The 22,281-nt window shown below is 35.8% G+C and overlaps 7 protein-coding genes across 9 annotated transcripts in view; 5 read left to right on the plus strand and 2 right to left on the minus strand.

Moving 5' to 3' along the window:
• LOC103835100 (probable disease resistance protein RPP1) overlaps positions 1 to 22,281 on the plus strand; it is a 531,820-nt gene that overhangs the window by 346,333 nt on the left and 163,206 nt on the right. The window lies entirely within an intron of this gene.
• On the plus strand, positions 104 to 2,230 carry LOC103835069 (probable glycosyltransferase At5g03795). The gene is made up of 5 exons (XM_009111168.3): positions 104 to 609; positions 849 to 1,135; positions 1,432 to 1,664; positions 1,746 to 1,903; positions 1,974 to 2,230. Exons 1-5 carry the CDS (start codon positions 151 to 153, stop codon positions 2,073 to 2,075), a joined length of 1,239 nt encoding a protein of 412 aa, XP_009109416.1. The 5' UTR covers positions 104 to 150; the 3' UTR covers positions 2,076 to 2,230.
• On the minus strand, positions 2,318 to 3,837 carry LOC103835068. 3 transcript variants are annotated; one of them, XM_033277254.1, is made up of 2 exons: positions 3,186 to 3,837; positions 2,318 to 3,109 (listed from the first exon to the last, which is right to left on the minus strand). In XM_033277254.1, exon 1 carries the CDS (start codon positions 3,609 to 3,611, stop codon positions 3,204 to 3,206), a length of 408 nt encoding a protein of 135 aa, XP_033133145.1. In that variant the 5' UTR covers positions 3,612 to 3,837; the 3' UTR covers positions 2,318 to 3,109; positions 3,186 to 3,203. The 3 variants fall into 3 exon arrangements, with proteins under 3 accessions (XP_033133145.1, XP_033133146.1, XP_009109415.1); XM_033277255.1 differs by having other exon boundaries at positions 2,318 to 3,106; positions 3,183 to 3,837; XM_009111167.3 differs by having other exon boundaries at positions 2,342 to 2,981; positions 3,239 to 3,830.
• LOC108869478 (uncharacterized protein At4g38062) lies at positions 9,351 to 14,254 on the plus strand. Its single transcript, XM_018654031.2, has 2 exons — positions 9,351 to 10,805; positions 10,947 to 14,254. Exon 2 carries the CDS (start codon positions 10,980 to 10,982, stop codon positions 14,034 to 14,036), a length of 3,057 nt encoding a protein of 1,018 aa, XP_018509547.2. The 5' UTR covers positions 9,351 to 10,805; positions 10,947 to 10,979; the 3' UTR covers positions 14,037 to 14,254.
• LOC108869329 (uncharacterized protein At4g38065) lies at positions 14,497 to 16,333 on the plus strand. Its single transcript, XM_018653588.2, has one exon. It carries the CDS (start codon positions 15,612 to 15,614, stop codon positions 16,278 to 16,280), a length of 669 nt encoding a protein of 222 aa, XP_018509104.2. The 5' UTR covers positions 14,497 to 15,611; the 3' UTR covers positions 16,281 to 16,333.
• Positions 16,646 to 17,766, plus strand: LOC103835553 (transcription factor bHLH131). The gene is made up of 2 exons (XM_033277236.1): positions 16,646 to 16,942; positions 17,016 to 17,766. Exons 1-2 carry the CDS (start codon positions 16,691 to 16,693, stop codon positions 17,406 to 17,408), a joined length of 645 nt encoding a protein of 214 aa, XP_033133127.1. The 5' UTR covers positions 16,646 to 16,690; the 3' UTR covers positions 17,409 to 17,766.
• On the minus strand, positions 17,579 to 18,967 carry LOC103835072 (protein CURVATURE THYLAKOID 1D, chloroplastic). Its single transcript, XM_009111171.3, has 5 exons — positions 18,725 to 18,967; positions 18,351 to 18,535; positions 18,112 to 18,216; positions 17,962 to 18,033; positions 17,579 to 17,860 (listed from the first exon to the last, which is right to left on the minus strand). The coding sequence occupies exons 1-5, from the start codon at positions 18,864 to 18,866 to the stop codon at positions 17,789 to 17,791; spliced, it is 576 nt and encodes a 191-aa protein (XP_009109419.1). The 5' UTR covers positions 18,867 to 18,967; the 3' UTR covers positions 17,579 to 17,788.

The raw sequence follows: 22,281 nt of genomic DNA on the forward strand, positions 1-22,281 counted from the left end.
TCAAACTGAACCCGAGTAAACCTGAATCCAAACCTCCAAATCTAAATAAGCAACAATAGCCCACGTGAGCTTAGAGAGACAAAGACAGCTAAAAGAACCAAATGCAGAGAGAGAGATTGAACTTCTCAAAATCCAATTTAGATCCGTCCGATGACGATCACCAAACCGCCGCAGCTCTCTTTCTCCGCCGCCTCCTCGCCGCTATGCTCACTCAAAGGCTCACTCCTCACCGTCGCCGTCCTCACCTTCCTCTCCCTCTTCTACCTCTCTCTCAATTCCCTCCGCACTCCCCCGCCCTCTCCCATCGTGCTAGAGTCCACGATTCACGTTCCTCATCCTCAGACCAAGGATGAATCTTACTCCGACGTCTACCACTCTCCGGACTCGTTCCGGCTCAATTACGCTGAGATGGAGAGGAAGTTCAAAATCTACATATACCCCGACGGAGATCCCAACACGTTCTTCCAAACGCCGAGGAAAGTCACCGGCAAATACGCCAGCGAAGGCTTCTTCTTCAAAAACATCAGAGAGTCTCACTTCCGCACGTTGGATCCAGAGGAGGCCGATCTCTTCTTCGTCCCCGTTTCCCCTCACAAGATGCGTGGCAATGTAATGAACCTTTACTACTTTAAAGTTTGATGCTTTATAACTATCTTCATTCAAAGTTTGATGCTTTTATAACTATCTTCATTGAAAGCTTGATGCTTAATAGCTATCTTCATTCAAAGTTTGATGCTTTTATAACTATCTTCATTGAAAGTTTGATGCTTTATAACTCTCTTCATTGAAAGTTTGATTCTTTATAACTATCTTCATTGAAAGTTTGATGCTTTTATTTTTTTGTCCAGGGAACATCATATGAGGACATGACTGTGATTGTTAGAGATTACGTTGATGGGTTGATAGCGAAGTATCCTTATTGGAACAGAACTTTGGGAGCTGATCACTTTTTTGTGACGTGTCATGACGTTGGTGTTAGAGCGTTTGAAGGGTCTCCGGTTATGATTAAGAATACTATTAGGGTTGTGTGCTCTCCAAGTTATAATGTTGGTTTCGTTCCTCATAAAGATGTTGCTTTGCCTCAAGTGCTTCAGCCGTTTGCTCTCCCTGCCGGTGGCAATGATGTTGAGAACCGGTAAAAACACTAGTCTCCTCTATCTCTATGTTGATGTTCAAGTTTCTAGCTTTGTTTCTAAACTCCTCCAGAGTATAGATTCTCCAGTGACTTGATTTAGTAGTTGCATTGTTGATGTTGTTACTCGATGTCCAAGAAATCGTTATGCGGTGGCTAGCTCATTTATAGGAGATTATTGATTAGACGGGCGCCTAGACCGATTATTTGAATGCCTAGACCAATTTTTTAAATGGGTTCGATTTGATGTCTTTTAGAACACTAATAATACTACTGTTAAATGGTGGTGTTACTTACAGGACAACGCTTGGTTTTTGGGCTGGTCATAGAAACTCAAAGATACGTGTAATACTTGCCCGTGTGTGGGAGAACGACACTGAGCTCGATATTTCGAACAACAGAATAAATAGAGCTACAGGGCATTTGGTATATCAGAAGAGATTCTACAGGACTAAGTTCTGCATATGTCCTGGTGGTTCTCAAGTCAACAGTGCTCGCATTACTGACTCAATCCATTACGGATGTGTTCCTGGTAAGTGTTCTCTTATATGCTCTTTTTCTCTACTCAAGAAGAGACTAAATCTTATGGTTCTTGTTGTTTGTTTTGGATCAGTTATATTGTCAGACTACTACGACCTTCCTTTCAGCGACATTCTGGATTGGAGAAAGTTTGCGGTTGTACTCAGAGAGCGAGATGTGTATGACCTCAAGCAGATCCTCAAGAACATAACACAGTCAGAGTTTGTTTCCTTGCATAACAACTTAGTCAAGGTACAGATAAATGTTTCACCCTTGTCTGTGTATAGCAAGAAGCTGATGATTGGTCTTTGTTTATTTGCAGGTGCAAAAGCATTTTCAATGGAACACACCACCAGTTAAATTCGATGCGTTTCACATGATCATGTATGAACTATGGTTACGCCACCATGTCATCAAGTACTGATCAAAGACTCTTTCAGTCTTTTTTTTTTCTCCAACCAGTAGATACGGTCCCAAGTATGTACACCTCTTGTAAGTTTTTTTAAATATCATAGCTTATAACAGTGACACCAAACAAGATTACTTTCTTTGAGGAAAATTCATTATTTTTTTTGTGTATTATGTACTCTGCCCCATCCTGTGGCTTAGTCAGTTTCTTCTACTTTGCCAAGTACAGTATAAATACATACTTCTTATTCTATTGACATCAATGTATATACAGAAAATGTCTATAGAGAATTACAATGGCATTACTGTTTCTATGTACAAAAAGATTAGTGGTAGTTAACAAATTACATACAATCTGCATGAGTTATATGATACAGGACCAATAGAGTATATACATCACTCTTTTTTTTTTGTATATTTACTTTGAAGTCTTTTTACATGAATTTTCCAACTCAGGATGAGTAATCAAATCCTCTTCCATACCACCAATTCCATCATCTTGATATAAAACCCTATTCCTTTCCTGGGATCAATGTTAATTGTTCTCCATCCTCTTTCATTAATCAATGTAACCACTTGCATCATCTTCATAAGAACCATTAAGCTGCATCTTCTTACATAGCTTTTCCAATCCCACACATTCTTTTTAAACTCTTTTTTTTTTCTTCCTTTTTCGAGCTTAATCCGTTTCCAGGATCAATATAAACAATACCCATCATCTTAATCTAAACTATAAAACTACTTGAGCTTCTTCTTTTTTCCTCTTTTTCTTTTTTTTTCTCTTTTTTTGAGTTTTCAGGGTTAATGTAGTAACCAAAATGGTATTAGAGAACTAAAACTACTTAACTAACTACAAAAGAAAGGAGACCTGGTCAAAGGTTCTGCAGAGATGAAAGCCATTGCTCCATGTAGTTCTTCCCATCTGCACATTTTTGATTAAAACAAAACGGAACTTGAGCACTTTAGATTTTAAGACAAAAAGTTGAGACATCAATAGCAAAGACTCTGTAGATCATTGCACATGGCGATAGATACAAAAAGAAACCTCTATGAAAGCAACTATATATATCATTTCTCATGATACTAAACAACACCATATATTCAGAGCATGTAAGATCAACTACTAAACAACAAGCATTAGCCTTTATATGAACCCCCAAGAGAGATAATAATTCATACCAGGAGACAACCCGTTGGGAAGATTCTTGACAGCAGACAAGAACTGGTTATTACCAGAGCCTTCAGAGACAGCTCTGTAACAAGGAACCAGCACTAAAAATCCACCGTCATCTCCTTCTTCATCGGTTTGGAAACCAGGTCCATGTGGCTCAGTCCATCCAACAGACCACTCAGGCCCATCCCCAGCAGCAGAAGCAAGAGCCACAGATTCTGAGCCGGACGAACCAAAGCTCTCAAGTCCCATCTCCTTCCTCTTGAAAACTCTTCCTTTCTCTCGATTTATCTTTGCAGGGAACTTGAGAGCTTCGGTCTCTTTCTCCTTTTTACCACCTAATAGCCTCCAAGGCCAAGTAGGAATCTTTCTCATCATCATTTCAAGAATTATGAAATAAAGGATCAAACTTTCGAGCTGGGGTTGAAAGAGAGATTAGCTTTTTTTCTGACAAGAGTATGCCACCGTTAGGACACAAACCATTGAAGCAAAGATTTGAGAAACGAGATCAAACACACGAAATCGATTTAAAAATTAAATCTTTTATCTATTTATCGTCTTCTTCCATCATATCTCTCCGACCAAATGTGTCCCTTCTACTCAAGAGCTAGCCATCTTCTTCTTCTGCAATTTATAATTCGACTAGTATCAACGCCCGTGCTAAGCACGGATCAGTTTTATTGTCTTCAAAATTATTTGATCATGTTATAATTTTCACTCAGAATTAAATTGTTTTCTGTCAAATATTTTATGAACCTGAATAACACTGGTGCATTCAAATTTAAAAAAATAGGTTGAAACGGAAAGGGTCAAACAAAAATGATATTATTTTAAATGGTTACATGTTTACAATTATTTTCCAAAAATATTGAGGATAAAATTTGATTTTTATGATTACATTTTGTTTCTGTGACAATTTAAATTTTTAATCTTAATTATTATAGTTTTTATCCGCTTTACTTATTTTGTGTTAAAGACTAATTTACAAATTTAGATTATTTTTATTAAAAATTGTTTTCTTGAATTATTAATTAAGGATTTCAAGAAAAGTGTTTATCTAAAAACTTTAACTATTTTCTGTTTTAGATAGTCATTAAAACAACCTAGGAAAATTGTAAAAGAAAATTTGAGAAATTTCAAAACTAATTAAAGAAAATGATTAGAAATTTAATTTAAAATGATAAAAAGTAAAAAGTAACTAAAATTATTGTTTACCTGAATTATGAATGGTTAAACGTTCTGCAACTCTATCTATCCATTGTCTTCAACCTTCACTAACTTTACTCAGAACGTATCTCTTCCAAACTTTTCTTTGATTCCTCATATTTTCTTCTTCTTTTTCATCTTCTTTTAGCTTTGATTTCTGATGCATGTATGCAACATACTAAAATATTCTCAAAAACTCAAACAATACAAAGATCGATGCTTAATTTTTCTTGTTAACTCAGAATTTGCATCATAAGTTTCATATGAACTGATTATGAAACTTAGTGAAAAAGCCGGCATACAAAAAAATAATTTATGCAATGAATGCTAGAAGTTTAAAACTGATGCAGAAAAAGAAGAAAAAAAATATGAAGAAACCAGTGAGAACTAACAAAAGAAAAAAAATTGTTGTTGAAATGATTTTATAGTCAATGCGAAAAAGAGATAATTTAAAATTCTATTCAAATTAGCTCCAAACCGTTTACGTAAAAAAGTGGGGATCATGGCTTTGATTGAGGAACAGTTGAGATACCTATGAAACTTTTTTTTACTTGACACATGCAGCTTTATCTTTTCATCGAAGGGAAAATGATACATTTTAATTCTGTTTTTAATTTTTATTGTTTTGTAAGACTTTTCCACATGTCACTATTTGATTCGCCAGGCGACTTGCGCTTTAGTATATAAGGGATTTCTCGGAACTTTTGGTTTAAGTTTGATCCAACGGTCGCTATTTCACGATCGTCCTCTCCAATCATTAAGCTGCAATTATATGATTGATACAAACAAAAATACTATTATTTACTTTAATTAATAATAAGAAAAAGGGGAAGAGTTACAATCAACCGTTGATTCGAGGACAAGTGGATCCCTAACCGTAGAAAAATTGATGATGTGTCATATTTTATCCAATCCCGTCTTGCGTATGTATGAGGCTCACGTTACTGACACGTGGCAATCTCATCTGCCTTTTGTTATCTGCCTATAGTTTTCTGGTGGTTACGGGGAAAATCTTATGATTTTAGAGATAAGACTATAATATACTTTCACCGAATGTTCTAGGAATATTTGTATATGGTTCCCTTCTGTAATTGGTTATGCGTTGACCACCAAATTTTAATTGGCGTTTACATGTTTGTAATGATAAAATAATATTGTGGGAATTATTATCAAACTGAATAATATGTCTTTTTTTTTGACAACTGAATAATATGTCATGTAGAAGAGATTTGTATTATATGTTTGGTACTTACTGGTTATGAATGATGATTTGTAATCGGTGTGATTATGGATAACTGTGATTTATAGCCTATAGTATTAGTTTATCGTTTTCGTCTCACCTGCTTAAGATATCAATTACCATAGTATCAAATAAAAAATTATAGTTGGGTTTAATAAGTGGAATAATGATACAACAAGAAGATAAAGGCTTTTTTTTTTTTTTTTTTAAGAAAGATAAAGGCTACAATAAGATTAATTTGATTTAATGCAGTTGGTCTTTTCAACAGCTTGTGGTTGCCTCTCGTTGGTGTTGTTGTGCTGTCGAGAAATGAAAGACACCAGCTAGTTAATGAATGATTTTTTTTAGGGCTGTTCAATATGGTAAAACCGAACCGTACCGAACCGAACCAAACCAAAATAGACAATATGGTTTGGTTTTGGTATATACCATATAAACCGAATGGATATAATTTTATAAAAACCGTAGGATTTGGATATGGTTTGGTATATAACCGATTAAACCGAATAAATCGAACAAAACCGATTAAAAGTAGAAACATGTAAATATGTATCTATTTTATAACAATACATGAAAATCTATTTGTTACATAAGTTAAATTTGTGTTAATAACTATTACCATAATTTTATAGTAATAAAAAACCTTAATTTGTAAAACACTTGAAATATAACTAAATAACAATACATCGCAATTCAGACATCTTATTTTCTAAGTCTTTTTTTGATATTTTTGCTTTATTTTAATCTTTACTAAATTAATATGAAGATTATAAATTAATTTGATGGACAATAATTAATGGAAAATTTTCAATTGAAAAAGCATGACTTTAATGAACACTAAATATAGAAGAGTGAAAAAAAATTTCTTTCATGTTTCTGTTTTGTTTCATATTTTTATCTTCAAAATTTCAAATTTTGATTTTAGTTATAGATTTGATTATTTTATTTGATGGTAGAAGCATTTTTACTTTTTTGTTCATTTATTTGAATATGTAATATATTTTTTATAAATGATTGTGTTGAGAATATGACTTTAAAATTCATATAATATGATCTCAAACAAAATAATTATATTTTTTGGTATAAAACCGAATAAACCGAAAACCGACGGTATATAAACCGAACCGAACCGAAGTAAATATGGATTTAGAATGGTAGTCATATTTTACTAACCGAAATACCGAAAACCGAAAAAAACCGAACCGAAACCGAACCGATATCCGGATTGAACACCCCTAATTTTTTTACTCTCCAAAACACATTTTGAGTTTGGCATTTCATGATAAAGCACATGTCGCATGAGGCAACCTTTCTTATGAGATAAAGACATCGATACCCTCATAGTAAATGAAACCAAACCAATCTGAGTATTTCCCTAAACCGAATCATACCAAGACCAACTTATACGAAACCTAGCGATCTATCTTCTTCATGTCCCCTCTTTTCTCTCTCTCTCACTTTTTTCCAACGTTTGCGACGGAGATTAAGAACCCTAGCTTTAGGTTTGCGGCAGAGATTAATAGCGCCGGCGTATACATCTTCCAACATACGAAACCCTAGCAATCTATCTCCCTCATTTCCCCTCTTTTATCTCTCTCTCACTTTCTCTTAACATTTGCGGCGGAGATTAAGAACCCTAGCTTCAGGTTTGCGGCAGATTAAGAACGCCGGCGTCCACATTTTCCAACATGCGAGGTTTACTCCGAGGTAAACACTTTCTGAATTTGATTTCTGAAACAAAACTCTAAGATTTGATTTTAAATTTTAAATCTTACCAAAGATTTGATTTTAAATTTTAGAGATTTCTCCCTTCTCTTTACATTTATCTTCTGATTTCCCTCTCTCAATTCATTTGTTTTGTTTGTGAGTTTATTCTCACGGTCATAATCTTTTTCTCATCTCGTTGTAGGAAACAACAAGCCGGACAAACGCCTCCCACCGAGGCTTTTCGCGACAGACCGGTTCCCTACCGGTCGGCTCAACATCTACTCCAAGCCAGACATTCTACCTTTCATACAACATGTTTTAAGGAACACGGAGGAGCTTCAGTACATCAAAAACTCTTGTTTCGGGAAGTTGTTTGAGCTCCCAGCACGTCAATGTCCTGTATCGTGTAAACTAATTCACGCCTTTCTCACCAGATAACTACTTTGAACACATCTCCCGTCCACAGCTCCCCTGAACACACACCTCCCGTCCACAGCTCACCCGTCCACAACTCCCCTGAACACACATCCCCCGTCCACAACTCTCCCGTCCACAGCTCTCCACAACACACATGGTGGAGGCCAAAGTCTTGGATCTCGTCCACGACTTCCAGTGCCGCTCGAAGAGCGTAACTGAACAGATTGACTCACACAAGACTTGGCTACATGAGCTTGAGGTTAAGATGATGTCTAAGCTCAATGAACACATGTCGAAGGTTGCCCAATCTATGGATGAAGCAACTCGACAGTTCAAATAAGACATAGAGGCTACTCTCAATTCAAACATGAACACAACACAGCTCAGCAACAATGGACCGGGCCACAACTTCGCAGCTGTTGTTGGCATTGTTATAGTTATCGCATGCCTTTATTGGAAGCTCCTCTGAACATTAGAACTAAGTTATCGATTCCTGCTTCTAGTTTTAGTTCTTCGTATCTACTAAGTTTTTATGTCAATCTATGAATCCTAGTTCAGCCAACTATCTCATCATATAATCTAATATGATTTACAACTTACATTTATAATTACCACATGTGTTGTTTGTGGATGTTTGTGATGTAGGGGATGTACCCTGTGTTCGCCTTCCTTTAGGTTCGTTCTACATGTGTTCCTTGTACATGTCCACATCCACACATCTATTTAGTTGTGCGTATGACAACGCCTACCTGCACTACACACTTCTTAATCTGACAATCAAAAATGATAACAAAAATCAACAACAACTCCACATCATTAATTTTTGGAAACACAATTATCCACAAGTGAGTATTTAGCTTTTTTGGCCTTCATAATGCCTAAAGGAAACAAAATTTTTTTAACCTAGTTTGCTCCCTCTGGCGCAAACAAAGAAGATCATGTTTGTTTCCTGTTCTTCAACGTCGAGAACCAATGTGCATTTAATTCACGTCATTTTCACATCCAACGCTCACACAACTTTTAAATCTCACCGTTTGATTTAAAAAAAAATTTCCAATCCAACGGTGTCAAACTAAAGTGTCACCATGTTGCTTTATTGTTTACGAACCGACCAGACAGCTAGCAAACCGGTTTCCTAAGCGGACAACATCTTCTCTATAGTAACTTTGAGGACAGAAATGTCCAATTTCCTTCTTGATCCAAGATATTGTGCCTTGCAAGCATATTGTGTCTCTATATGCAAACAAAAGACATAATGTGTCCCATACGGTAATCAACTCTTAATGAATAACACACACGTACGAGAAAGAAAAACATAGAAATGATTTAATTAATAATTCGTTTAATTTACCATCATACACGAAACCATTTGATTAGCCAACTAAATTTATATTAATGTCAAACCTTCATCACATCTCTCAACTTGCGTTGCGTACATATCATGCATGTATCGTTTCTTTCTTGCTAACGCGTATTCGTTATCTTTTTTTTTTTTTTTCACTGGAATTTTATTAAAAAGAGTTAAAGCCCAACAGAGGCCAACCCAACATATTTACAAACAAAAGGCCAAAACATAGGCCACAGAACAACACAGCACTATGGGCCAAAGCCCATATCATGCATGTATCGTTTCTTTCTTGCTAACGCGTATTCGTTATCTTTTTTTTTTTTTTTTTCACTGGAATTTTATTAAAAAGAGTTAAAGCCCAACAGAGGCCAACCCAACATATTTACAAACAAAAGGCCAAAACATAGGCCACAGAACAACACAACACTATGGGCCAAAGCCCAGCAAGGAAACCGTCGAGGAAGAAGAGACACGCCGCTCACCACGTGTCCGATCGTCCAGCGATCAATGAACACGCGTCAGAACGCGCACCACCTGCTTCCACCGGAACCAGAGAAGATCGCGTCGGAACTCCGCCGACGGCGAAGTCGAAGCAACGGAAACCGTTCAACCAGAGTGGCTAAACACGAAGCTCGAACCGAGGAGACAGCCTGGTGGATCTGCGAAACGAAGAAGATACAAAACCGCCTACAATCGATCGAACCCCTCTGACTATCTTGAAACTCAAACGGACATCTTTAAAGATACTAATAAGCTTGAAGATGCAACAACCCTAAAACGCTTGGGGAAAGAAACATCAGAGAAAAGATCGAGAGGCAGTGAGCAGAGGAAGACCGGAGACGCAGATCTATACGGAATCGGGATTAACCCGGAAGATAGCCGGTGAGATCGATGCTGGAGAAGCCACCGTCTCCCGGAGACAAAAGCCGGCGAAGCCTGCAAAAGGAAACACGGCTTCCCAGAGACAAAAGCCCGACAACGCGGGAGTCAGAATCCAGTCAACACCGGTGATAGCTTCGTCTCGATCTCATCTCTGTGAAAGATGAGAAAAGAGAGAACAGAGAGGAGAGAGACCGAAAGCTTTTTTCGCGGTTTGGTTCGCGTATTCGTTATCCATATTAGCACATAATAAGCGAGTCATATAGTAGAAATCCTACTCTATTCGTTATCGTTACATGATTTTGATTCTGTACAAAACGTTACACAATCAAATTATATTAAAAAAAGAGTAATTAAAACAACAGATTTTTGTTTTTGTCTCTTACACATAAGTAGCGTTGACGTATGTATCTACGAATAAAAATACATGTGCACGTAAACGTAACGATCCTTGACAAGTTTGTCAACGATAACGTGGACGTTGCAGTTAACATCATCTTGCACAATAATTTTTCTAACCATAGAAAAAACGATGGGCCGACATTCGTAAAGCCGTAAAGGCCCAACATAATAAAGTTGGGCTTATTGAGGGGAAGTCAGATAACGGAATTAACTAGATCTCCGTTTGTGAACATTTGAAATTTAAAACTATTTTCCCCTTTCTCCTCTAACGGCTCCTTTCTCAATCCCTAACTCTGTTTCCTCTCTCTTCTCCTCTCTCTCTCTAAGATCTCCGAAGAATCTGAGCATATCAATCGATTTTTTTATATCGAATCAGGTACTGTGTAGTGTGATTGATTGGCTCATGATTGAAGAATCTCTGATTGAATCACTGTGTTTTTTTTTTTTGAAATTTGCCTAGATTGGTTAAGGTTTAGATCTCGATTTGCTCAATTTGTTTGTTCGTTTGCTTTTGTAGGTGGTTACAGTGAAAGTGTTATTAGCTTAAACGATGGAGAAGGTGTACGAAGAGCTAGACGAAGTCAAAGCCGCGAATGAGAAGCTCAGAGGAGACTTCAGAGCCAAAACGGAGCTTCTTGAGAACCTGAAGAAGGTTCAGAACAAGCAGTTGATAGAGATTCAAGAGGCGAGATCTGTAATCGAGAAGCAAGGTTTTGAATCCGAGGAGAAAGCCAGAGAAATCTCTGAGTTGAAGCGAACGAACGAGGATCTGCAGCGTTGTTTGAGGGAGAAGGATTCTGTTCTCAAGCGTTTGAATGAAGTTAACGATAAGCTTAGAGCTGATGGAGAAGAGAAGAACAGTGGATTTGAAGAGGAGAGGAGGAAGTTGGTGTTGGCGTTGGATGAAGCAAGTGAGAAGAACATTGACCTGGAGCGGAAGAGCAATGCCTATAGAGCTGAGATTGAGGGACTCAAGGGGAGTTTAGCGGCGGCGGAGAAGAAGAAAACGGAAGCTGAGAAAACCGTTAGAGCTTTGAAAGAAGCGAGAGGGAGAGATGACGTGGCGGTTAAATTGGAGGAGGAGAAGGCTCAGGTGGAAGAGAAGCTGAAATGGAAGAAGGAGCAGTTCAAGCATCTCGAGGAGGCTTACGAGAAGCTCAACAACACGTTTAAATCTCGCAAGAAAGAGTGGGAGGAAGAGAGATCGACGATTCTAGACGAAATCTACTCTCTTCAGACCAAGGTGGACTCGCAAATTAGAATCTCGGAGGATCTCGAGAAGAAGCTTCAGATGTGCAACAGCGTGCTGACGCAAGAAGAGACGAGAAGAAAGCATCTGGAGATCGAGGTTTCCGAGTTAAAGGCTAAATACGAAGACACCTTTGCGGAGTGCCGAGACGCGAGGACGCAGTTAGATGAGCTGGTTGGGAAAAGAGACGAGGAAGTCGCGGAGCTGAGACACTCGTTGAGCACCAAAGAGGCGTATTTCAAGGAGATGAAGTACGAGAACGGGAAGCTTGAGCAGGAGAACCGCGAGCTGCTGGCTTCGTTGAGAGAGCTGCAAGAAGCTACGATCCAGGGATCAGGAAGCTCTGCGCTATCAAAGCTGAAAAGCAAGTTTCGGAACTTGGAGAACGTGCACAAGAACTGTTCAGCTAATCTAAGGAGTAGAGAGTCTGAGTGGAGGTCTCAGCTGGAGAAGATGGCTGAAGAGATGAGTGATTATAAGTCCCAGCTGGGAAGTAAGGATGCGGCAGTGAATGAGCTTGAGTTGGAGCTTGAAAACTTTCATTCTTCGGCAGATAAAATGAGGCTGCAGTATGAAGAGATCTCAGTTATGTTCTTAGTGTTGAGTAGAACAGTGTCTGAGGCTCAGTCAAGGCTTGTGAATGTCACAGATGAACAAACCAAACACGAGAGAAGTAAAGAAAAAAGGTGTTCTATATTGATTGAGGAGCTAGAGCAAAAGAGTGTTGCGCTGGCAAAGGCACGTGAAGAGACTGAAGCAGAACGTGAGAGGGTCGCGTGCTTGCTGAAAAGAGTTGAAACGCTAGATCATTTTGAAGAACAGAATCTTCAGATGCAGAAAGAGGTGGAGAGGTACAGACAAACAGTTGAGGAGTCATCTAAACTCCAAACTCAGATGAAAGAGAAACTGAAAGAGGCTGATATTGACTTTCAAGAGAAGCTTCTGCAAGTCTGTGATGCACTTGACAACACAAACTCGGACCTTATCGCAGAACGTGAGAGAGTCATGAATCTAACAAGGCAGATTGAGTCCTTTGGTGTTGTCAAAGAGAAGAATCTAGTGATGGAAAAGGAACTTCAGAAGCATAAGGAGATGCTGGAGGAATCAGAAAAGCGTCGAATGGTTTTAGAGGAGCTTGAAAGTAATTCCAAGGAGAATATTAGAGAGCTCTGCAGCAAGGTGGACACTGCATATGCAAAGTTGGCAGAAGAAGTTGAGAAGAATGTCTCATTGATAAGAAAAATTGAGTCCATTGATCAAAACGAAGAGCAGAGACATAGGGAGCTTGAAAGTTACAAGGAGAGGCTTGAGAAGGCGACTAAAAGCCAAACTCTCTTACAAGAGAAAGTTGTAGAGGTGGAAAGCCATTCGAAAAGGAAACTTGCTGAAGTTTCTGAGGACTTAGAAGCAGCGAACTGTGAACTGTCTGATAAAACCTCTGAAGCGTACCAGCTTGAGTTCCAGTTATGGGTCTGGAAATCTATTGCTAAGAGGTTGAAAGTGGAGCTCGAGCAAAACCAGAACCTCCGCAAAAGAGTGGAAGCTTCTCTTCTTGAACAGGTTACACTTGGAGATGCCATGAGGCAAGAAAGAAATGAGCTGGTGAATAAACTAAAGGCAGCTGCTAGGTCTGATTCAGAGAAAGAAATCCTAATAAAGATCATGAGGGAGAAGGACAAGAACTTGGAAGAGGTACAGAGAGAGGTAGACTTGTTGGAACAAGAATCACTTACGAGAGAACTTGAGGATGCTGTTTTTGCGCATATAACTGCAGAGAAGGTGTTGCAGAACGAGAGAGATGAATTGGAAAGTTCATTAAAGTCTGTGTCTTTGCTTCTGGAACAGAAGCAAAATGAGGCTACTATGGTTTACAACGCATGGGAGAAACTAGCTGCTGATAGGATTCTTACCGAGGTAGAAACCGAGGCGAAGAAGCTGATGATAATAGAGCTAGAAGAGGACATCTCTAGTATTAGCCAGAAGCTAGAAAGATCCGATGAGTATGTTTCTTGTTTGAGAGTAGAACTGGAGTCTAAGCAGGGAGAGTTGAAAGAAGTAACCACACAGATGCAGGAAAGGCTAAGAACTTCAGAAGCGGACAAGACAGAGTTAGTTAAACAAGTCACGAGTTTGTCATCAGAAAGACAAGATCTTCTCTGTTTTATCAGTGAACTGGAGAATGGAATGTCGAAGCAGTGTGATGAAGACACGAAGCTGATGAAAGCTTTGGAGAAAACAGTCCAACATTATGATGGATTTGGTAAAGAGAACAACAATGTTGGTTCTCCAAGATTGGTAATGAAGCATGAAGATGTTGCTGTTGAAGATAGGTCACCATTTAGACAACTTAACCATTAGACTAGTTTGATTCCATTCCACAAAGACGCAATGTTTTTAGTTGTTTTATTCTCGGTAAAACTTGTTTGTTATGTTGTTTGATGTTTCTCTGATGAAACCCTCTTTCTTTAACAGAGGTTTCTCTCATTGTATAATAATTAATAAACAAACGTACAATAGTATGTTTATTAATCATTTGCTCTTCTTCAGCAAATTCAAACGATTTTATTTATATAATTTATAGGAATGTGGACTCATTAGTCTCTGACAAACAGGTCTAGCTGTAATTTGGCTGTGTTTAGAGATGATACTTACCCATTTATGCAACTGTAAGAAAGTTCTTAAATCCAAAAGTTGAATTGATACATTTATTGTTGACTACTTTAGATATACACACAACTACAACAACTAGTAATGTTTACTGGAGTTCATCTTAAATCGGTTCAAAATTAAATAAATTTCTTTAACTGCAATACTTTTGTTTGAATAAGATTATGTGCCCATTAGTCTGAAGGTTAAAATAAGTAATCTATTAAACATAAACTAGAAATTGACGTGTACACTCTTCCGGCGTTTATTTTTATTTTTTATGAGTAAATATTTATTTTTAATAGTCAGTGATATACTTTAACATTTATTAAATATCCAAAACAATTATATAGTGTGAACGCGATAATTTAATCTATTGTTTTCAAATTATATTTGTATCACATTTTGTATAATATATTTATGTTATTAGTTTTGAGCTCGAGTTCTAGAGTGGAGAATATATTGTAAAATAGCAATTCAAATATTATTTTTATGAGTAATTGATCTATTAATAAATTTGGTACTTACATGTATAATTAAATTTTAAATTATTAGTAAAAAATAATTAATGAATTAGTTAATTATGTAGAAATTTTACTTTATTTTGTTTTATTTTCAATATATTTGAAAAATATACTTATCAGTAATTAATTAGAAATGATTAAGGTATATTATATACTTGTTTTAAATGATGGAAAGGTAGTTAATGCTAAAATTTAGGAATAGTTAAAATCTTAATGGGAAAATCTGTAAATTTTAATTTAATAGATAGGTTATTTTATTTTTGTACTTAAGTTTTAATAAGATAGATTTGTTATTCAAAATTTATGCTTCATCTTTTAGTAACAAATTTAATGAAATATACAACCAAAAAATATATAAAACTTAGGCAACAAATTCTATGATTCTTACATATTAAGATATAGTTGACTGTGCAAATCTATTTTATAATTTATTCGTGAAATTAGATTTTGGACGGAAATTCATAATTCTTAATATGTAAAATCACATCGTTTAATATTAGTTCCGTTACGAGCATCGCTCAGTTATTCGCGGGAAAATAGCGATAATTCAAAAAAATATATTAGTACAAAAGAGTAAATACATGTTGATTGGCTGTAGTAGTAAGACTATACTTCATCATTAACTATCTTCACAGCCTTTAGCCCTTTACACACAACCACATCAATATAAAACCATAGTGTCATTTGCATAAGTATACATCATTTCTAATCTCAACAACCAAAACACTCCTATCTTCTTTGTAAGTCCCTCGTGGTTTCTCACATGTCTACCATGGGAGAGGTTACCGTCGGTTCACAATGCCATACACTTCTCGACATGCGCGACTTTACTGGCGCTAGGAGTCTCGTTAAGATGAATAAACAGTTAGGCAAAGATTGGCAAAAACTTGACCAAGTTGAAGCAATCTGCGACGTGATCATCGCCGCAGAGAACCGGCTTCCCAACGGGTTTATGGATTACTATGGAATGCTTCGGGCGACCCGATTCGGACCGGTGGTTTTGGATGATTTCAGGAGGTTGATGAAGCTCCTAGATTGGAGGTGTAATGGTCTCCCCTCTAGCCAGGAAGCTGCTCAATATGCCTACCAAGCCTGGTCGATGCTTTCTAAGCCCGTCATGAAGGCCAGATACGATCTCGACATCTCCTCCCCGATGGTCAGAGGTAACAACCATGTCGGGGTGGCTCAACTAGGGTTTCCTGAAGGCAGTTCCTTTGTCCTCAAGGAACAGAGCCCTAATCAGGATATTGGTCGTGGGAATGACAATGAAGTGGTGGTTATTTCTGACGATGACGATGACGGAGATGAAGACATTATTACAATGGCTCGAACAGCGAAAGTGTTCAAAATAAATGGAAAGAGAGTGAAGTTTATACCATTGAAGAAGAAGAAAAGAAAAGATTCTTCAACAAGCAACGTGAGGAAGACCTAGTTTTTTTATTTATGATTTTAAACCTAGTTTTTTTCCAGTAATAAAACGAAAAAGATTGTAATTTTCATTTTTCTTGAGAATCTCAATCTTTATTGTATTATATCTCCTTCTTGTTTTTTTAATCCTAAGCTAATTATTACAAAATATTTCCGTGCTTGGTATCCATTAATCACCTATTTATTACACATTTGAAGATCTTCTCATTAATATCTTTGTTATTACAAGGCTTTTGGTCTTTATATTTATACACAACATCCCTCCATTGTTTTTATCGATCTCTCCTTTCTCTTGGTGTCGCCATGGTTTTACTTCAACAGGTAAGTCTCTCCCTGTTACTTTCTCTACAAGCAATCAAAGTTCATTCATCTCTGAATCATGTCTTGCTTGTGTAAACGCAGTTAGAGCAAGGGATGCGTCCACTTTCTCAGCGTTACAATGCAACAGCCTATTCAGCAACAATAGGAAGAAACTTCTTCACAAATGGAGCCTCAAGCAGCAACCTATTCACCTCCAGAGGGTACTCAGCCAATGCAAAGCCAAAATCGAAAACCGAGTCCAAGGAAATGGCTGCAAAGAAACATAGCGACGCAGAGAGAAGAAGAAGGCTTCGGATTAACTACCAGTTTGAAGCTCTTCGCACAATTCTTCCAAACTTAATCAAAGTAAGTCTAGTTTATGCAATTCTATTACACCAAATACATATCAAGATAATTAACACTTTTGTAAACTTAACAGCAGGATAAAGCATCTGTGCTAGGAGAGACTGTCAGGTACTTCAAGGAACTAAAGAAGCTGGTTAATGAGATACCAACCACACCATCTTTAGAAGACAGCTTGAGATTGGGTCAATGTAAGAACAGAGACTTTGCGAGAGTGGTGTTCAACTGTAGCGACAGAGAAGGGCTAATGTCTGAGGTGGCAGAGTCGATGAAAGCAGCGGATGCAAAGGCGGTGAGAGCTGAGATGATGACAGTAGGCGGAAGAACCAAGTGTGTCTTGTTTGTTCAAGGTGTGAATGGGAATGAAGGTTTGGTTAAGCTCAAGAAGGCATTGAAACCTGTGGTGAATCGTAAATTAGAGGCGGAAAACAACAACAATGCAGGTTCATTGTTGCCTCAGCAGCAATGAGTACATATCTCTGTTTCTACTAGTGCCATTAGAGAAGGTAGATAGATTAGATGTAAAAGTATATAAAAGCCCATGTGTTATTGAATATGGGTGGATACATACTTAACACAGTCTATTTATATTGTTGCATCTCTTTCTTTGTGAGTGATAGCTACATTATTAAAAAGAGGTTAAACAAGTAATCTTCCTTTCCTCACTCCACCACATTCATTTTCTAAAAACTCTTCTATATGTATCAAAAGATGTTCTTCAACACTCTGAACCAAAAAACAACGACCAACTATTTTTTCCTAACAACAGTTCAGTGGGAAGGCAAACAAGTTTTCTTTTTCATTCTACACAAGCAAGCAAGCAAAAACAAAAGAAAAAAACCGAAATACTCAATCACTATCAGAGCCAAGAACTTGCTTTTTGATTTCACTAATCTTTGTCTTGAGTTCTTCTCTGTTACTCTGAAAACAAAGTCAAAATTCTTGTGTTACTAAACAAGAAATGAGAAAATTGCTGATTTAAGATTTATAAACTCAATTGATAAGGAATGTTTATTGCATACCTTGAATAGCAAGTAACGTGTAGTGAACCAGAGTGTGTATCCGAGACCAACCACTTCCATCAGCTTAGGTAACTGAACCATCCAAATTAAATGTTACTATAACAAGTGTTTGGAAACCAAAAACAAAAAGGATGGCTCGAGTGTACTAACCAGAGGGACTGATTCGAGTGAACCAACGATTGCAGAAGTCAAGTAGATAGCAAGTATCCCACCAAACCCATAGAGAACGATTGAATAAGTGTTGTCTGAGTCCAGCTGCATTACCAAACCCCAAAACATTCAACTGATTCTTACATTTCCGTAATCATAGTCAGCATACATACGATGTAGTCTATGAACAAGAGGCATTTCATACAATCAAAACTCTAAGCAGATGGTAATGAAAATACCTTGATATCGTTCAAGAACTCTAAGGAGGCTTGAGTTTGCTCGTCTTCAGCTTGAGCTTCACTAGTAAAGTTATCCTCTTTGTCTGCAACTACTCCAGGCTTCTCAAGAACAAACTCATTAACTCCCGTTGACGTGTCTTCAGACACTGTTTCTCCTGGAAACTTTCTCGCACATCGCAACGTGTCTTTTCCATTGGAAAAAAAAAAACACAAAATGACAGATGACATCAGACACCAAAGTTTCTGTCTTGATGGCAATTGGTAATAAAACACTAATTCAAATAGCTAATCAAAGCCAATCAATTCAAAAATGATACTTCTTTATAGACAGAAGAACACAATCGTAAGGCGATAACAACGAGTGAATCACGTACGGGACTGAAGACGGAGAGATGGAACGTTTCCCTGGGGAGGGAGTGAGATTCGACTCACGGGGGAAGTGTTTCCCGTTAGATATACGTGGCGGCTGGTGGTCGGAGGGAGGTGAGTGATGGTGGTGACTGTGGAGAGCTCCATTTTCGTACTGACGAAGGAACCAAAGTGTCTTCCGGTTTTAGAAGTCGGTGAGAAGAAGGTAAGCTTTCCTCTAGGGTTTTTACTCAGTTAATAATATTTGGGTCTTTAAACTCAACCCCAATTATAATTGTAATGGGCCTGCCCCTTTTTTAAATTTGTTATTTTATTGACATAAACTATATTTTTTCTTGAGAATTTTAAAAATTATCGTCAAATAGCTGTGTCTACAAGAGTACAACATCCTTTGAATGTAATGCAGATTAAATGCAGATTTTTGGATGCAGATCAATCTACATTTTATTTACCATTCAAGTTTTAATTGCAGTTCATTAATATTGCAGATTAGATTGCACTGATCTGCATGCAGATTAATAATAGTCATTAAAATGTTGATCTGTAAAAATCAAGAAAAAAATGCTGGAATTTATACAGATCACCAATGAATGAAAATCTACTTTTTTTTTTGTTAATTATTAATAAACAATGTACTTTGTATCATCTACTTTCTCTTACTTCACTACAAGTCATAAATAATAATATTTACATTGATAGAAAAACATATATACCATAGTTCATTTTATTTTTATTCTTGATAATAAGTAATATAATTTAAATAACTAATACTTGTTTATAAATTGTTATTTTATAATATTGTATATAATTAATTTAACGAAAGCTTATTTTTTTATTTTTAATTTAAAATTTATTATATGTATTTAAGAACTTGTATTTTCAGTTTGGATATTTCATTTTAAATATTTTATTTTCTAAAATTTAAACAAATATGATAATTAGTAAATTTATTTATCAAATAGAATTACATTTGTTTTGTATAGTCGTGTTTAGGCCTGTTCAATTATATTTATCTTTTATAACATTTTAATTTATATTTAGTTAATATATTTATATTTTTATAATTTTGTTTCAGTATGTAGTTATAGATGTTATTTTCTTATCGTAGTAAAATATATGACCAGTAAAAATTAAAAAATTAATTAATATTTTATATAAATAAATATAATGAATTATGTTTTCAAATTATACTTTTTCAAATTCGAATTTTTTTATTTTTTATTTTTTTTTTATTTTTTCGATTTCTTTTTAATTTTTTCAAAATTTATTTTTGAAAATCGAAAATTATGTTTGAAACTATTTTTTAATTTTCTTTTAATATTTTTTTAATATTTATTTATATATTAATTTGAATCCTAAATTTCACATTCCAAAAACCCTACTCCACCCCTCAACTCTAAACCGTAAGTCTAGATTAGTTAATTCTAGGGGTATAAGTATCTTTTACCCTTCATTAAAAGAGAGAGTAAAATTGATTAGTGTAAACATGAAAATTGATATCATGAATGAGGTATTTGTGGCAATTTCCCATGAAGTTTTATATAATTTTAAATTTCACTTTACTTATTGAAATGAATATATTTATTGATATTTTGTCAAAATGATATTTATTACTTATTTATAATAAGTTGTATTATGTTTAGATATTTAATTTTCATTAAAAAAATCAACATTTATTTAAGTACAATAATTTATCGAATTAGCTTGATCTGCATTTGTTCTGTTTGATCTGCATGGTTTGCATTTGTTCTGATTGATCTGCGTTTTTGTTTGATCTGCATTTTCTGAACTGCGTTACCCATTCGAAACCTTATTTTGTGCAGGACAGCTTTTTTATCACATATCTTCTTCTGCATGCAGTGGTATGTATTTTTTATTATTATAACTAGAGATTTTTTCCGCGCTTCGCGCGGATTATGTCTTATAAATTTATTTTATTTATAATATTATTTGTTAATTTTTTTCTTTTATATTAGCTTCTTGTTTTTCCAATGTTAGTTTTTCTTAATTTAAATTTATATGTTAATAATTTTTCATTTTTTTGTTGTAGATGGAGAATTATATTTTTTATTGATGGTTTTTTGCATGTGATAGTGACATAAACTTTTTGAAATTTTAAAATAATATTATATATAGTACGATTAACACATTAAAGAAGAGAAACATATTCAGACACATTTTACACAGGTTTTATATGCATAATTTTAAACATTATTTATGTATATATTATAAGTTTGAAACATGTAAATGCTTTCTAAAGCTAAATACTTGTTCTGAGTTTACATAACTTATCGAAAGTTTTATCTCTTTTTAAATTCAAATCACAGAAAAAATATAAAAAAGTCAGTATAGATAGGTTTTTTGGGCTTTTAAATCAACACTGAAAAATGACATGAATCATATAACAACAGTTTTGTAAACAACTGGATAAAATTTGACCGAGCCAAAGATTTTCACACAATATGTTCTTTCTTCTTAAAATTGCGAAGAGCCTATAGGCACAAGAAAAAAATCATAATTTTTGTTTTCACTTATATAACATTTTTTCTCCTTTACACACGGAGTTTATTACACTGCTATAAGCAATGTAGAACTCTATTCATATAAGATTCACATCTATGCATTTTGACAAAGAAGAATTTCAGCCATTTTTAGTTTCGGAATGTACCAACTTCAGTCATATACACTATATTTTCTCTATGATTCAAAACTTATAATTTTAATATATGTGCAGATTTCCATGTGAAAAGGCACGCACGCCATCTATCATTCAACCTATTACTTTTTCCAAAGTAAACACTATAATCCTCGTTTGGTTAGCTCCACAAACTAATCTCTTTGGATCAGTTTATCAAAAAATATGGATACTAATGTCAGAAAAGAATATAAACACTATCAACAATACATATTGGCACAAGAATATTTGGTTCAAGGAACATATTCCACGTAATGCGTTTATATCATGGCTGGCTTTGCGGAGAAGACTGCCAACCAAGGATCGCTTGAGGCGTTGGGGATTAAATGTCTCAGGAACGTGCGCCCTTTGTAATCTGGAAATAGAGACTCACCATCATCTCTTCTTTGAGTGCTCTTTCTCTCGCTTGATATGGGAGCCTTTTGCTGCTGAAGTTTGGATTTCTCCTCCGGCTGATCTACACTCTGTTGCAGCCTAGATCAATCAACCTCGCGTCAACGTAGATGCACATGCTACTCCAGTCATCAAGCTCTACTTTCAGTCATGTCTCCTCACCTTCATCAGTCATCCTTGCCTCTTTCGACCGTATGATGCGTGACCGTCTCCTCTCTTACCCGGTAAGTTCTTCTTTCTCATCTTCTCTACTTCTTTTTATATTTCTTGTATAAGACTTCCTTAAGGCTTTTTTTACCTTGAGTTGTTGTTGGTTGTTTTTGTTTCCTTGCTGTAATAAGTTGTTTAAAAACAACAGTGTAACCTTTTAGAAAATAATAATCTTAACATCTTACCAAAAAAAAAACAACAAATATTGACTTATTTATGTGAATATATATTTTATTTTAAATCATTATAGTGGACGAATAAAAC

The sequence above is a fragment of the Brassica rapa genome, chromosome A08 (assembly GCF_000309985.2).
Source record: "Brassica rapa cultivar Chiifu-401-42 chromosome A08, CAAS_Brap_v3.01, whole genome shotgun sequence".
In the NCBI taxonomy this organism is placed as follows: domain Eukaryota; kingdom Viridiplantae; phylum Streptophyta; class Magnoliopsida; order Brassicales; family Brassicaceae; genus Brassica; species Brassica rapa.

Excerpts from the sequence above, each read along its gene's own strand:
- LOC103835069 (XM_009111168.3), top strand. The coding sequence starts at position 151 with ATGACGATCACCAAACCGCCGCAGCTCTCTTTCTCCGCCGCCTCCTCG. Across the intron at positions 610-848 it reads CTCACAAGATGCGTGGCAAT|GGAACATCATATGAGGACAT; the intron begins GTAATGAACCTT and ends TTTTTTGTCCAG. Across the intron at positions 1,136-1,431 it reads GGCAATGATGTTGAGAACCG|GACAACGCTTGGTTTTTGGG; the intron begins GTAAAAACACTA and ends TGTTACTTACAG.
- LOC103835068 (XM_009111167.3), bottom strand. The coding sequence starts at position 3,611 with ATGATGATGAGAAAGATTCCTACTTGGCCTTGGAGGCTATTAGGTGGT. Across the intron at positions 2,982-3,238 it reads TCCCAACGGGTTGTCTCCTG|ATGGGAAGAACTACATGGAG; the intron begins GTATGAATTATT and ends AAAAATGTGCAG.
- LOC108869478 (XM_018654031.2), top strand. The coding sequence starts at position 10,980 with ATGGAGAAGGTGTACGAAGAGCTAGACGAAGTCAAAGCCGCGAATGAG.
- LOC108869329 (XM_018653588.2), top strand. The coding sequence starts at position 15,612 with ATGTCTACCATGGGAGAGGTTACCGTCGGTTCACAATGCCATACACTT.
- LOC103835553 (XM_033277236.1), top strand. The coding sequence starts at position 16,691 with ATGCGTCCACTTTCTCAGCGTTACAATGCAACAGCCTATTCAGCAACA. Across the intron at positions 16,943-17,015 it reads TTCTTCCAAACTTAATCAAA|CAGGATAAAGCATCTGTGCT; the intron begins GTAAGTCTAGTT and ends TAAACTTAACAG.
- LOC103835072 (XM_009111171.3), bottom strand. The coding sequence starts at position 18,866 with ATGGAGCTCTCCACAGTCACCACCATCACTCACCTCCCTCCGACCACC. Across the intron at positions 18,536-18,724 it reads ATCTCTCCGTCTTCAGTCCC|ACACGTTGCGATGTGCGAGA; the intron begins GTACGTGATTCA and ends CCAATGGAAAAG. Across the intron at positions 18,034-18,111 it reads CACTCGAATCAGTCCCTCTG|TTACCTAAGCTGATGGAAGT; the intron begins GTTAGTACACTC and ends TGGATGGTTCAG.